Source organism: Scyliorhinus torazame, chromosome 6 (assembly GCF_047496885.1).
Source record: "Scyliorhinus torazame isolate Kashiwa2021f chromosome 6, sScyTor2.1, whole genome shotgun sequence".
Lineage (NCBI taxonomy): Eukaryota > Metazoa > Chordata > Chondrichthyes > Carcharhiniformes > Scyliorhinidae > Scyliorhinus > Scyliorhinus torazame.
In genome coordinates this window covers 15,199,934-15,215,261 of record NC_092712.1, presented here as the reverse complement: position 1 = coordinate 15,215,261, position 15,328 = coordinate 15,199,934, and the positions used below count along the sequence as shown (strand labels likewise).

The window sequence follows — 15,328 nt, the reverse complement described above, 5'->3', positions numbered from 1 at the left end:
AGGGAAATTGGAGATAGTATTAGATTCAAAGGAGCAGCAAATTAGCAAGAAAAAGCAGTAGGCCTGAGGATTGGGAACAGTTTAAAATTCAGCGAAGGCAGACCATGGAATTGATTACAATATGAAAGTAAGCTAGTGGGGGAACATAAAATCTGACTGTAAAAGTTCCTATTGGTATGTAAAGAGAAAAAGATTGATTAAAAACTAATGTAGGCCCCTTACAGTCAGAAACGGGGAAATTCATAACAGCGAACAAAGAAATGGCTGAGGAACTAAATTTGTACTTTGCTACTATCTTCACAAAGGGAGACATGAATAATGTACCGGAAGTTCTGAGAAACACAAGTTTCAGTGAGGAGCTGAAGGAAATTAGTATTAGTAAAGAAATGGTTTTGGAGAAATTAACGGGATTGAAGGCAGACAAATCTCCAGGCCCTGATAATCTTCATCCCAGAGTACTTAAGGAAGTGGCCCTAAAAATAGTAAATCCAATAGTACTCATTTTCCCCAAATTCTTTGGACTCTGGAATGGTTCCTACAGATTGGAGGGTAGAAAATGTAACCCCCTATTCAAAAAGGGAGATAGAGCGAAAACAGGGAACTATAGACCAGTGAGCCTAACTTCAGTAGTAGGAAAATTGCTGGAGTCCATTATCACTTACAGGATACTGCGAGGCCAGGATAGAGTGGACGTGGAGAGGATATTTCCACTTGTAGGAAAAACTAGAACCAGAGGGTACCATCTCAGACTAAAAGGACGATCCTTTAAAACAGAGATGAGGAGGAATTTGTTCAGCCAGAGGGTGGTGAACCTGTGGAACTCTTTGCCGCAGAAGGCTGTGGAGGCCAAATCACTGAGTGTCTTTAAGACAGAGATAGATAGGTTCTTGATTAATAAGGGGATTAGGGGTTATGGGGAGAAGGCAGGAGAATGGGGATGAAAAAATATCAGCCATGATTGAATGGCGGAGCAGACTCGATGGGCCGAGTGGCCTAATTCTGTTCCTATGTCTTATGGTCTTATCAAGGATTTCATAGCACAGCATTTGGAAAGCAGTGGTGTAATCAGACAAGTCAGCATGAATATATGAAAGGAAAATCATGCTTGACAAATGTACTGGAATTCTTTGAAGATGCAAATAGTAGAGTCGACCAGGGAGAACCGGTGGATGTGGTTTATTTAGACTTTCAGAAGGTTTTCAGCAAGGTCTCACATAGCAGATTACTATGTAAAGTTAAAGTGTATGGGATTGTGGGTTGTGTCTTGAGATGGATAGAAAGCTGGTTAGCAGACAGGAGACAATAAGTTGGAATAAATGGGTCTTTTTCTGATTGGCAGGCAGTGATTAGTGGGGTACCGCAGTGATCTATGCTCGGACCCCAACTGTTCACAATATATATTAATGATTTGGACCAGGGAACTAAATGTATTAATCTCCAAATTTGCAGATGATACAAAGTTGGGCGAGAGGGTGAGCTGTAAGGAGGGTGCAGAGATGCTTCAGTGGGATTTGGACAGGCTGAGTGAGTGGGCACATGCATGGCAGATGCAGTATAATGTGGATAAATGTGAGGTTATCCACTTCGGTAGCAAAAATAGGAAGGCAGATTATTATTTGAATGGGTGTAAATTGAGAGAGGTGGATACTCAGCGAGGCCTTGGTGTCCTCGTGCATCAGTCGCTGAAAGTCAGCGCGCAGGTACAGCAGGCAGTAAAGAAAGCAAATGGTATGTTGGCCTTCATAGTGAGAGGATTGGAGTATTGGAATAAAGATGTTTTACTGCAGTCGTATAGGGCATTGGAGTATTGTGTGCCGTTCTGGTGTCCTTATCTGAGGAAGGATGTTCTTGCTATGGAGGGAGTGCAGCGAAGGTTTACCAGACTGGTTCCTGGGATGGTGGGACTGTCATATGAGGAGAGATTATATTCAAAGGAGTTTGGAAGAGTGAGAGGGGATCTCATTGAAACGGACAAAATTCTAACAGGATTCAGAAAGAATGTTCCCGATGGTAGGGTGGAGTCCAGAACTAGGGGTCATAGTTTGAGGATAAGGGGTAAACCTTTTAGGACTGAGGTGAGGAGAAATTTCTTCACCCAGAGAGAGAAGTGAATCTGTGGAATTCACTACCACAGGAAGTAGTTGAGGCCAAAACGTTGAGTTTTTTCAAGAAGGAATTAGATATAGCTCTTGGGGCTAAAGGGAAGGCGGGATCAGGGAATTGAACTTTATGATCATGATGAATGGTGGAGCAGACTTGAAGGGCCGAATGGCCTCCTCCTGCTTCTACTATGTTTCTATGCGTGCTCCAAGGTATCTCACTCCCTCAACCAGGACTTCGATGTTGTGGCCATTTCGGAGACATGGATAGAGCAGGGACAGGAATGGATGTTGCAGGTTCCGGGGTTTAGGTGTTTTAGTAAGCTCCGAGAAGGAGGCAAAAGAGGGGGAGGTGTGGCGCTGCTAGTCAAGAGCAGTATTACGGTGGCGGAGAGGATGCTAGATGGGGACTCTTCTTCCGAGGTAGTATGGGCTGAAGTTAGAAGCAGGAAAGGAGAGGTCACCCTGTTGGGAGTTTTTTATAGGCCTCCTAATAGTTCTAGGGATGTAGAGGAAAGGATGGCGAAGATGATTCTGGATATGAGCGAAAGTAACAGGGTAGTTATTATGGGAGACTTTAACTTTCCAAATATTGACTGGAAAAGATATAGTTCGAGTACAATAGATGGGTCGTTTTTTGTACAGTGTGTGCAGGAGGGTTTCCTGAAACAATATGTTGACAGGCCAACAAGAGGCGAGGCCACGTTGGATTTGGTTTTGGGTAATGAACCAGGCCAGGTGTTGGATTTGGAGGTAGGAGAGCACTTTGGGGACAGTGACCACAATTCGGTGACGTTTACGTTAATGATGGAAAGGGATAAGTATACACCGCAGGGCAAGAGTTATAGCTGGGGGAAGGGCAATTATGATGCCATTAGACGTGACTTGGGGGGGATAAGGTGGAGAAGTAGGCTGCAAGTGTTGGGCACACTGGATAAGTGGGGCTTGTTCAAGGATCAGCTACTGCGTGTTCTTGATAAGTATGTACCGGTCAGACAGGGAGGAAGGCGTCGAGCGAGGGAACCGTGGTTTACCAAGGAAGTGGAATCTCTTGTTAAGAGGAAGAAGGAGGCCTATGTGAAGATGAAGTGTGAAGTTTCGGTTGGGGCGATGGATAGTTACAAGGTAGCGAGGAAGGATCTAAAGAGAGAGCTAAGACGAGCAAGGAGGGGACATGAGAAGTATTTGGCAGGAAGGGTCAAAGAAAACCCAAAAGCTTTCTATAGGTATGTCAGGAATAAGCGAATGACTAGGGAAAGAGTAGGACCAGTCAAGGACAGGGATGGGAAATTGTGTGTGGAGTCTGAAGAGATAGGCGAGATACTAAATGAATATTTTTCGTCAGTATTCACTCAGGAAAAAGATAATATTGTGGAGGAGAATGCTGAGCCCCAGGCTAATAGAATAGATGGCATTGAGGTACGTAGGGAAGAGGTGTTGGCAATTCTGGACAGGCTGAAAATAGATAAGTCCCCGGGACCTGATGGGATTTATCCTAGGATTCTCTGGGAGGCCAGGGAAGAGATTGCTGGACCTTTGGCTTTGATTTTTATGTCATCATTGGCTACAGGAATAGTGCCAGAGGACTGGAGGACAGCAAATGTGGTCCCTTTGTTCAAAAAGAGGAGCAGAGACAACCCCGGCAACTATAGACCGGTGAGCCTCACGTCTGTAGTGGGTAAAGTCTTGGAGGGGATTATAAGAGACAAGATTTATAATCATCTAGATAGGAATAATATGATCAGGGATAGTCAGCATGGCTTTGTGAAGGGTAGGTCATGCCTCACAAACCTTATTGAGTTCTTTGAGAAGGTGACTGAACAGGTAGACAAGGGTAGAGCAGTTGATGTGGTGTATATGGATTTCAGCAAAGCGTTTGATAAGGTTCCCCACGGTAGGCTATTGCAAAAAATACGGAGGCTGGGGATTGAGGGTGATTTAGAGATGTGGATCAGAAATTGGCTAGCTGAAAGAAGACAGAGGGTGGTGGTTGATGGGAAATGTTCAGAATGGAGTACAGTCACAAGTGGAGTACCACAAGGATCTGTTCTGGGGCCGTTGCTGTTTGTCATTTTTATCAATGACCTAGAGGAAGGCGCAGAAGGGTGGGTGAGTAAATTTGCAGACGATACTAAAGTTGGTGGTGTTGTCGATAGTGTGGAAGGATGTAGCAGGTTACAGAGGGATATAGATAAGCTGCAGAGCTGGGCTGAGAGGTGGCAAATGGAGTTTAATGTAGAGAAGTGTGAGGTGATTCACTTTGGAAGGAATAACAGGAATGCGGAATATTTGGCTAATGGTAAAGTTCTTGAAAGTGTGGATGAGCAGAGGGATCTAGGTGTCCATGTACATAGATCCCTGAAAGTTGCCACCCAGGTTGATAGGGTTGTGAAGAAGGCCTATGGAGTGTTGGCCTTTATTGGTAGAGGGATTGAGTTCCGGAGTCGGGGGGTCATGTTGCAGCTGTACAGAACTCTGGTACGGCCGCATTTGGAGTATTGCGTACAGTTCTGGTCACCGCATTATAGGAAGGACGTGGAGGCTTTGGAGCGGGTGCAGAGGAGATTTACCAGGATGTTGCCTGGTATGGAGGGAAAATCTTATGAGGAAAGGCTGATGGACTTGAGGTTGTATTCGTTGGAGAGAAGAAGGTTAAGAGGAGACTTAATAGAGGCATACAAAATGACCAGGGGGTTGGATAGGGTGGACAGTGAGAGCCTTCTCCCGCGGATGGATATGGCTGGCACGAGGGGACATAACTTTAAACTGAGGGGTAATAGATATAGGACAGAGGTAGGTTCTTTACGCAAAGAGTAGTGAGGCCGTGGAATGCCCTACCTGCTACAGTAGTGAATTCGCCAACATTGAGGGCATTTAAAAGTTTATTGGATAAACATATGGATGATAATGGCATAGTGTAGGTTAGATGGCTTTTGTTTCGGTGCAACATCGTGGGCCGAAGGGCCTGTACTGCGCTGTATTGTTCTATGTTCTATGTTCAACCCCTCTGAATATGTTCCGTTTACTGAGTAGTCCCGTGTTTTGTTTGTCCTCCCCATTTCTATTTGCTACGTCGCTGCCCACAAACAGCAATGTTATATAAACTAGATAATCTGTTTTTGGGACAAGAACAGAAAATACTGGACAATCTCAGCAGGTCTGACAGCATCTGTGGAGGGAGAAGGGAGAGAATGTTTAGAGTCTGGGTGACTCTTTGTCAAAGACTGGGAAGTGATTGGATGAGAGGAACGTGGGAATTAGGAGCAGAAGTGGGCAATTCAGCCCCTCGATCCTGCTCCTTCATTCAATCAGATCATGGCTGATCTCTTCCTGCTCTCAAATTCATCTCCCCACCTCTTCCCCATAGCCCTTTAACCTATTTATAGGGGGGCTTAATGTGGGAGTGGTTGATCCTGGGGTCTTGCTGCTCCAGTGTGTCGGTCTGTTTAAAATGGCTGTGCCTTCACCCTTTACAACTCTTGTTTTTGTCAGGAAGGAGAAGCACGACGAGCAGGACACCAGCTCCTCAGAAGATTGGGTTGACAGGTAGGTCCTCACTGAACATATCGAGGAGTACGAACCCCAAACATTACCTGCGGTCAACCGAGGATTCCTGCACTTTCCTCCCTCAACCCCCTCCCCAGGGCTGGTGAAAAAAAATACCACCCCCCCCCCCCAAAGGCACAGATTTCAATCTGTTCCCAGAAAGGGGTCAGGGATCCAAGATTAAAGAAGAGAAATCTTAAGTTGAAGGCGAATAACAGACTTGAACTTCTCTTGCATCTTTCATACCTGTGGGACATCCTAAAGCACTTTACATCCAATTGAATACATAGATACATAGAAGATAGGAGCAGGAGGAGGCCTTTTGGCCCTTCGAGCCTGCTCCGCCATTCATCACGATCATGGCTGATCACCCAACTCAATAGCCTAATCCTGCTTTCTCCCCATAGCCTTTGATCCCATTCTCCCCAAGTGCTATATCCAGCCACCTCTTGAATATATTCAATGATTTAGCATCAACTACTTCCTGTGGTAATGAATACCACAGGCTCACCGAAATGGTTTACCCTGAATCCTCAGACTGTGACCCCTGGTTCTGGACACACCCATCATTGGTAACATCTTCCCTGCATCTACCCTGTCTAGTCCTGTTAGAATTTTATAAGTCTCCATGAGATCTCCCCTCATATTCTTCTGAACTCCAGCGAGAACAATCCCAAGGGCAGCATGGTAGCACAGTGGTTAGCACAATTACTTCACAGCTCCAGGGTCCCAGGTTCGATTCCCGGCTGGGTCACTGTCTGTGCGGAGTCTGCACGTTCTCCCCGTGTGTGCGTGGGTTTCTTCCCACAGTCCAAAGATGTGCAGGTTAGGTGGATTAGCCATGCTAAATTGCACTTAGTGTTGGTTGAGTGGGGTTACTGGGTTATGGTTATGGGGATGGGGTGGTGTGGGCTTGGGTGGGGTGCTCTTTCCAAGAGCCGGTGCAGATTCGATGGACCGAATGGCCTCCTTCTGCACTGTAAATTCTATTAAAAAACCTAGTCAATCTCTCCTCGTATGACATTCCCACCATCCCTGGAATCAGTCTGGTAAACCTTCGCTGCACTCCCTTGAGAGCAAGAACATCTGTCCTCAGAGCAGGAGACCAAAACTGCACACAATACTCCAGGTGAATACTCTAGAAGTATAGTCATGTTGTAACACAGGAAACACCGCAGCTAGTTTGTGCACAGGAAGATCATACACACAGCAATGTAATAACCAGATGGATACATATTGGCCAGGACATGGGGCAACTTCCCTGCTGCTCAAAACAGTGGCTGAGGGATTGCTACAGCCACTGGTGGGTATGCAACATTCCATCAGTACTGACCCTCTGACAGTGCAGCACTCCCTCAGTACTGACCCTCTGACAGTGCAGCACTCCCTCAGTACTGACCCTCTGACAGTGCAGCATTCCATCAGTACTGACCCACTGACAGTGCAGCACTCCCTCAGTACTGACCCTCTGACAGTGCAGCATTCCATCAGTACTGACCCTCTGACAGTGCAGCATTCCATCAGTACTGACGGCATGTTGAAGAAGAAGGATACATATGGCAAATTTCGGGAACCTTGGATAACGAGAGATATTGTAGGCCTCGTCAAAAAGAAAAAGGAGGCATTTGTCACGGCTAAAAGGCTGGGAACAGACGAAGCCTGTGTGGAATACCAGCCTTCCCATACCAGCCTCCACGAACAGGCGCCGGAATGTGGCGACTAGGGGATTTTCACAGTAACTTCATTTGAAGCCTACTTGTGACAATAAGCGATTTTCATTTTCAATACAAGGAAAGTAGGAAGGAACTTAAGCAAGGAGTTAGGAGGGCTGAAATGGGTCACGAAAAGTCATTGGCAAATAGGGTTCAGGAAAATCCCAAGGTTTTTTACACGCACATGAAAAGCAAGAGGGTAGCCAGGGAAAGGGTTGGCTCACTGAAGGACAGGGGAGGGAATCTATGTGTGGAGCCAGAGGAAATGGGCGAGGTACTAAATGAATACTTTGCATCAGTATTCACCAAAGAGAAGGAATTGGTGGATGTTGAGTCCGGAGAAGGGTGTGTAGATAGCCTTGGTCACATTGAGATCCAAAAAGACGAGGTGTTGGGCGCCTTGAAAAATATTAAGGTGGATAAGTCCCCAGGGCCTGATGGGATCTACCCCAGAATACTGAAGGAGGCAAGAGAGGAAATTGCTGAGGCCTTGTTCGAAATCTTTGGATCCTTACTGTCTTCAGATGATGTCCCGGAGGACTGGAGAATAGCCAATGTTGTTCCTTTGTTTAAGAAGGGTAGCAAGGATAATCCAGGGAACTACAGGCCTTGCGTCAGTGGTAGGGAAATTACTGGAGAGAATTCTTTGAGACAGGATCTACTCCCATTTGGAAGCAAGTGGACTTATTAGCAAGAGGCAGCACGGTTATGTGAAGGGGAGGTCGTGTCTCACTAACTTGATAGAGTTTTTCAAAGAGGTCACAAAGATGATTGATGCAGGTAGGGCGGTGGATGTTGTGTATATGGACTTCAGCATGGCCTTTGACAAGGTCCCTCCTGGTGGACTGGTACAAAAGGTGAAGTCGCAGGGAATCACAGGTGAACTGGCAAGATGGATACAGAACTGGCTAGGTCATAGAAGACAGAGAGTAGCAATGGAAGGATGCTTTTCTCATTGGAGGGCTGTGACTAGTGATGTTCAGCAGGGATCAGTGCTGGGACCTTTGCTGTTCGTAGTATATATAAATGATTTGGAGAAAATTGTATCTGGTCTGATTAGTAAGTTTGCGGACGACACAAAGATTGGTGGAATTGCGGATAGCGATGAGGACTGTCAGAGGATACAGCAGGATTTAGATTGTTTGGAGGCTTGGGCTGAGAGATGGCAGATGAGTTTAATCCGGACAAATGTGAGGTAATGCATTTTGGAAGGTCTAATGCAGGTAGGGAATATACAGTGAATGGTAGAACCATCAAGAGTGTTAACAGTCAGAGAGATCTAGGTGCACAGGTCCACAGGTCACTGAAAGGGGCAACACAGGTGGAGAAGGTAGTCAAGAAGGCATACGGCATGCTTGCCTTCATTGGCCGCGGAATTGAGTATAAGAATTGGCAAGTCATGTTGCAGCTGGATAGAACCTTAGTTAGGCCACACTTGGAGTATAGTGTTCAATTCTGGTCGCCGCACTACCAGAAGGATGTGGAGGCTTTAGAGAGGGTGCATAAGAGATTTACCAGGATGTTGCCTGGTATGGAGGGCATTAGCTATTAGGAGAGGTTGAATAACTTGGTTTGTTCTCACTGGAACAAAGGAGGTTGAGGCGTGACCTGATAGAGGTCTACAACATTATGAGGGGCATAGATAGAGTGGATAGTCAGAGGCTTTTCCCTGGGGTAGAGGGGTCAATTACTAGGGGGCGTAGGTTTAAGGTGCGAGGGGCAAGGTTCTGAGGAGATGTACGAGGCAAGTGTTTTACACAGGGTGCCTGGAACTTGCTGCCAGAGGAGGTGGTGGAAGCAGGGACGATAGTGATGTTTAAGGGGCATCTTGACAAAGACATGAATAGACTGGGAATAAAGGGATACGGACCCAGGAAGTGTAGAAGATTGTAGTTTAGTCGGGCAGCATGGTCGGCGAAGGCTTGGAGGGCCGAAGGGCCTGTTCCTGTGCTGTACATTTCTTTGTTCTTGACCCTCTGACAGTGCAGCACTCCCTCAGTACTGACTCTCTGACCCTCAGTACTGACCCTCTGACAGTGCAGCGCTCCCTCAGTACTGACCCTCTGACAGTGCAGCACTCCCTCAGTACTGACCCTCTGACAGTGCAGCACTCTCTCAGTACTGACCCTCTGACAGTGCAGCACTCCCTCAGTACTGACTCTCTGACCCTCAGTACTGACCCTCTGACAGTGCAGCGCTCCCTCAGTACTGACCCTCTGACAGTGCAGCACTCCCTCAGTACTGACCCTCTGACAGTGCAGCACTCTCTCAGTACTGACCCTCTGACAGTGCAGCACTCCCTCAGTACTGACCCTCTGACAGTGCAGCACTCCCTCAGTACTGACCCTCTGACAGTGCAGCACTCCCTAAGTACTTACCCTCTGACAGTGCAGCACTCCCTCAGTACTGACCCACTGACAGTGCGGCACTCACTCAGTACTGACCCTCTGACAAAAGAACAAAGAAATGTACAGCACAGGATCAGGCCCTTCGGCCCTCCAAGCCCGTGCCGACCATACTGCCCGACTAAACTACAATCTTCTACACTTCCTGGGTCCGTATCCTTCTATTCCCATCCTATTCATACATTTGTCAAGATGCCCCTTAAATGTCCCTATCGTCCCTGCTTCCACTACCTCCTCCGGTAGCGAGTTCCAGGCACCCACTACCCTCTGCGTAAAAAACTTGCCTCGTACATCTACTCTAAACCTTGCCCCTCTCACCTTAAACCTATGCCCCCTAGTAATTGACCCCTCTACCCTGGGGAAAAGCCTCTGACTATCCACTCTGTCTATGCCCCTCATAATTTTGTATACCTCTATCAGGTCGCCCCTCAACCTCCTTCGTTCCAGTGAGAACAAACCGAGTTTATTCAATCGCTCCTCATAGCTTATGCCCTCCATACCAGGCAACATTCTGGTAAATCTCTTCTGCACCCTCTCTAAAGCTTCCACATCCTTCTGGTAGTGTGGCGACCAGAATTGAACACTATACTCCAAGTGTGGCCTAACTAAGGTTCTATACAGCTGCAACATGACTTGCCAATTCTTATACTCAATGCCCCGGCCAATGAAGGCAAGCATGCCGTATGCCTTCTTGACTACCTTCTCCACCTGTGTTGCCCCTTTCAATGACCTGTGGACCTGTACTCCTAGATCTCTTTGACTTTCAATACTCTTGAGGGTTCTACCATTCACTGTATATTCCCTACCTGCATTAGCCCTTCCAAAATGCATTACCTCACATTTGTCCGGATTAAACTCCATCTGCCATCTCTCCGCCCAAGTCTCCAGACAATCTAAATCCTGCTGTATCCTCAGACAGTCCTCATCGCTATCCGCAATTCCACCAACCTTTGTGTCGTCTGCAAACTTACTAATCAGACCAGTTACATTTTCCTCCAAATCATTTATATATACTACAAACAGCAAAGGTCCCAACACTGATCCCTGTGGAACACCACTGGTCACAGCCCTCCAATTAGAAAAGCATCCCTCCATTGCTAGCCTCTGCCTTCTATGGCCTAGCCAGTTCTGTATCCACCTTGCCAGTTCACCCCTGATCCCGTGTGACTTCACCTTTTGTACTAGTCTACCATGAGGGACCTTGTCAAAGGCCTTACTGAAGTCCATATAGACAACATCTACTGCCCTACCTGCATCAATCATCTTAGTGACCTCCTCGAAAAACTCTATCAAGTTAGTGAGACACGACCTCCCCTTCACAAAACCGTGCTGCCTCTCACTAATACGTCCATTTGCTTCCAAATGGGAGTAGATCCTGTCTCGAAGAATTCTCTCCAGTAATTTCCCTACCACTGAAGTAAGGCTCACCGGCCTGTAGTTCCCGGGATTATCCTTGCTACCCTTCTTAAACAGAGGAACAACATTGGCTATTCTCCAGTCCTCCGGGACATCCCCTGAAGACAGCGAGGATCCAAAGATTTCTGTCAAGGCCTCAGCAGTTTCCTCTCCAGCCTCCTTCAGTATTCTGGGGTAGATCCCATCAGGCCCTGGGGACTTATCTACCTTAATATTTTTTAAGACACCCAACACCTCGTCTTTTTGGATCACAATGTGACCCAGGCTATCTACACCCCCTTCTCCAGACTCAACATCTACCAATTCCTTCTCTTTGGTGAATACTGATGCAAAGTATTCATTTAGTACCTCGCCCATTTCCTCTGGCTCCGCACATAGATTCCCTTGCCTATCCTTCAGTGGGCCAACCCTTTCCCTGGCTGCCCTCTTGCTTTTTATGTACGTGTAAAAAGCCTTGGGATTTTCCTGAACCCTATTTGCCAATGACTTTTCATGACCCCTTCTAGCCCTCCTGACTCCTTGCTTAAGTTCCTTCCTACTTTCCTTATATGCCACACAGGCTTCGTCTGTTCCCAGCCTTTTAGCCCTGACAAATGCCTCCTTTTTCTTTTTGACGAGGCCTACAATATCACTCGTCATCCAAGGTTCCCGAAAATTGCCGTATTTATCTTTCTTCCTCACAGGAACATGCCTGTCCTGTATTCCTTTCAACTGACACTTGAAAGCCTCCCACATGTCAGATGTTGATTTGCCCTCAAACATCCGCCCCCAATCTATGTTCTTCAGTTCTCGCCTAATATTGTTATAATTAGCCTTCCCCCAATTTAGCACATTCATCCTCGGACCACTCTTATCCTTGTCCACCAGTACTTTAAAACTTACTGAATTGTGGTCACTGTTACCAAAATGCTGCCCTACTGAAACATCTACCACCTGGCCGGGCTCATTCCCCAATACCAGGTCCAGTACCGCCCCTTCCCTAGTTGGACTGTTTACATATTGTTTTAAGAAGCCCTCCTGGATGCTCCTTACAAACTCTGCCCCGTCTAAGCCCCTGGCACTAAGTGAGTCCCAGTCAATATTGGGGAAGTTGAAGTCTCCCATCACCACAACCCTGTTGTTTTTACTCTTTTCCAAAATCTGTCTACCTATCTGCTCCTCTATCTCCCGCTGGCTGTTGGGAGGCCTGTAGTATACCCCCAACATTGTGACTGCACCCTTCTTACTCCTGATCTCTACCCATATAGCCTCACTGCCCTCTGAGGTGTCCTCTCGCAGTATAGCTGTGATATTCTCCCGAACAAGTAGCGCAACTCCGCCTCCCCTTTTACATCCCCCTCTATCCCGCCTGAAACATCTAAATCCTGGAACGTTTAGCTGCCAATCCTGCCCTTCCCTCAACCAGGTCTCTGTAATGGCAACAACATCATAGTTCCAAGTAGTAATCCAAGCTCTAAGTTCATCTGCCTTACCCGTAATGCTCCTTGCATTAAAACATATGCACTTCAGGCCACCAGACCCGCTGTGTTCAGCAACTTCTCCCCGTCTGCTCTGCCTCAGTGCCACACTGTCCCTATTCCCTAGTTCTCCCTCAATGCTCTCACCTTCTAACCTATTGCTCCCGTGCCCACCCCCCTGCCATACTAGTTTAAACCCAGTGCAGCTCTCCCTCAGTACTGACCCTCTGACAGTGCAGCACTCCCTCAGTACTGACCCTCTGACAGTGCAGCACCCCCTCAGTACTGTCCCTCTGACAGTGCAGCACTCCCTCAGTACTGACCCTCTGACAGTGCAGCACTCGCTCAGTACTGACCCTCTGACAGTGCAGCACTCCCTCAGTACTGACCCTCTGACATTGCAGCACTCCCTCAGTACTGACCCTCTGACAGAGCAGCACTCCCTCAGTACTGACCCTCTGACAGTGCAGCACTCCCTCAGTACTGACCCTCTGACAGTGCAGCGCTCCCTCAGTACTGACCCTCTGACAGTGCAGCACCCCCTCAGTACTGACTCTCTGACAATGCAGCACTCCCTCAGTACTGACCCTCTGACAGTGCAGCACCCCCTCAGTACTGACCCTCTGACAATGCAGCACTCCCTCAGTACTGACCCTCTGACAGTGCAGCACTCCCTCAGTACTGATCCTCTGACAGTGCAGCACTCCCTCAGTACTGACCCTCTGACAGTGCAGCCCCCTCTCAGTACTGACCCTCTGACAGTGCAGCACTCCCTCAGTACTGACCCTCTGACAGTGCAGCACACCCTCAGTACTGACCCTCTGACAGTGCAGCACCCCCTCAGTACTGATCCTCTGACAGTGCAGCACTCCCTCAGTACTGATGCTTGGTTTTGGTTCTGCATTTTTTAGCCTGGACTGTATGCTTGAGTTTCTGTAACTAATTTGGATCCATGAGCTTCTGACTGGCGAGAAGTAGACTCTCCCCACTTAGTCATGGGAGGCGGTGACATAGCTGTATTGCCACTGGTCCCGTAATCCAGAGACCCAGGGTAAAGCTCTGAGGATCCAGGTTCGAATCCCATCGCAGCAGATGGTGACATTTGAATTCCATAAGAATTACAATCTACTGATGACCATCAAAGTATTGTAGATTGCTGTAAAACCCCATCTGGGTCACTAATGCCCTTTAGGGAAGAAATCTGTCGTCCTTACCTGGTCTGGCCTACATGTGACTCCAGACCCACAGCAATGTGGTTGACTGTGAAATGCTCTCAGGGATGGGCAATAACTGCTGGCCCAGCCAGCAACACCCACATCCCATGGATGAATGTTTTTGTTCCTGGGATTAGGTACTGGATTGGGCTCGAGACTAGGATGACTTCAAGAATGCCTCTGAACATGTTGTAAGGATTTCCTGATTTTATTTCTTTCTCTGCAGATCAGTGCCCCCCGTGTTAAAGTGGGAAATGATGGCAAATCCCAACAGTGGGGAATTTAAGAATCCATGACTGGGATTTTGGGTTCCCGGGGCCGCTGTCCAGCGAGCCTGCCACATGTCAGCTTGCTGCGTGTGAATTCTTCACGTTCCTGCTACATGACCACCGCATTCCACAAGCTATGGAGAGAAACATGACTGAGGTGGGCTTGAGGGACCTTCACTCTGCGCCCAGCAGTGCCTGAGCCCGGAGTTCTTGATGCTGAGAATGGGAAAATTCCTGCTGCCTCGCCTCTTATTTCCCCAGTTGAAATTCATGGAAAACTTCTCGGCTGAAACAAAGAGCGTTTGACCAGAGTGTGTGGGTGGGGAGGTTTTGTACTTGTTTGAGCTGGGAGGTTTATACGATGATTAGGAACGGTTGAATGTATGCAAGTGCCGGGTCTTCGAGACTGAAGCTTCAGCCCAGCTGACAATCATTTAAAACTGCAAAAAAAAACTGCTCAACTCTCCCAGCCTGCAAATCTCCGATTTCTGGAATTGGTTTGTTTGTTTACTTTCCGCGTCCTGTTCACAGCGTAAATGTCTGGTCTATGTCTCGCTCACCTGTGTACCTGTTGGTGGGGTTGAGCAGATGAGCGGTACAGACTGTGGTTTTACTGAAGAATCTGCGGTTATACTGACGTCCTTGCACTAATCTGCCATTTTTTACTTTGTCAGTTATCTGCTGATTCACTGCAGCTGTTTAAGGTTTAAGAAGTATTATTGCAATAATTGATGCTGCTTATTTTGTTGTATGCACTACGCTGTATCACTGCGAGAATTGAAAATTTATTGAACCAAGGTTTGTCTACTGCTTTCCGTTTTGTTTTATGAATCCTCTTTATGCTCAGTCAGAATCATGAAAAGGCATTTGAGGGGTTTCCAGAGTGAGGGATGGGAGACCATTCAGCCCCTTCTGCCATTTAATCTGGTCATGGCTGATCTGCATTTCAACTCCCATTTACTGACCTTGATGCCACAACCCTCCATACACTTACCCTCAGTCTTAATCATGAGCCCTGATTTCCCACAGCTTTCTGGGGGAGAGTCCCAGATTGCCGCTCCATCTTGTGTGAAGAAATTTGTAAGATATAGGAGCCAAATTAAGGGGCAATTTAGCGTGGCCAATCCACCTACATTGCACATCTTTGGGGTGAGACCCATGCAGACACAAGGTGAATGTGAACAGTGATTGCAACGGGATCTTGATCAAT

The 15,328-nt window shown here is 47.4% G+C and overlaps 1 protein-coding gene across 1 annotated transcript in view; it reads left to right on the top strand.

The window, feature by feature from the left end:
• Window positions 1–14,915, top strand: part of LOC140424682 (uncharacterized) — a 184,037-nt gene extending 169,122 nt beyond the window's left edge. Inside the window, exons 29-30 of the mRNA XM_072507950.1 lie at window positions 5,592–5,645; window positions 14,076–14,915. Coding sequence (XP_072364051.1) covers window positions 5,592–5,645; window positions 14,076–14,145 — 124 coding nt within the window. The 3' untranslated portion in view covers window positions 14,146–14,915. The remainder of the gene's footprint in view (window positions 1–5,591; window positions 5,646–14,075) is intronic.
• Window positions 14,916–15,328: the final 413 nt, after the last annotated feature.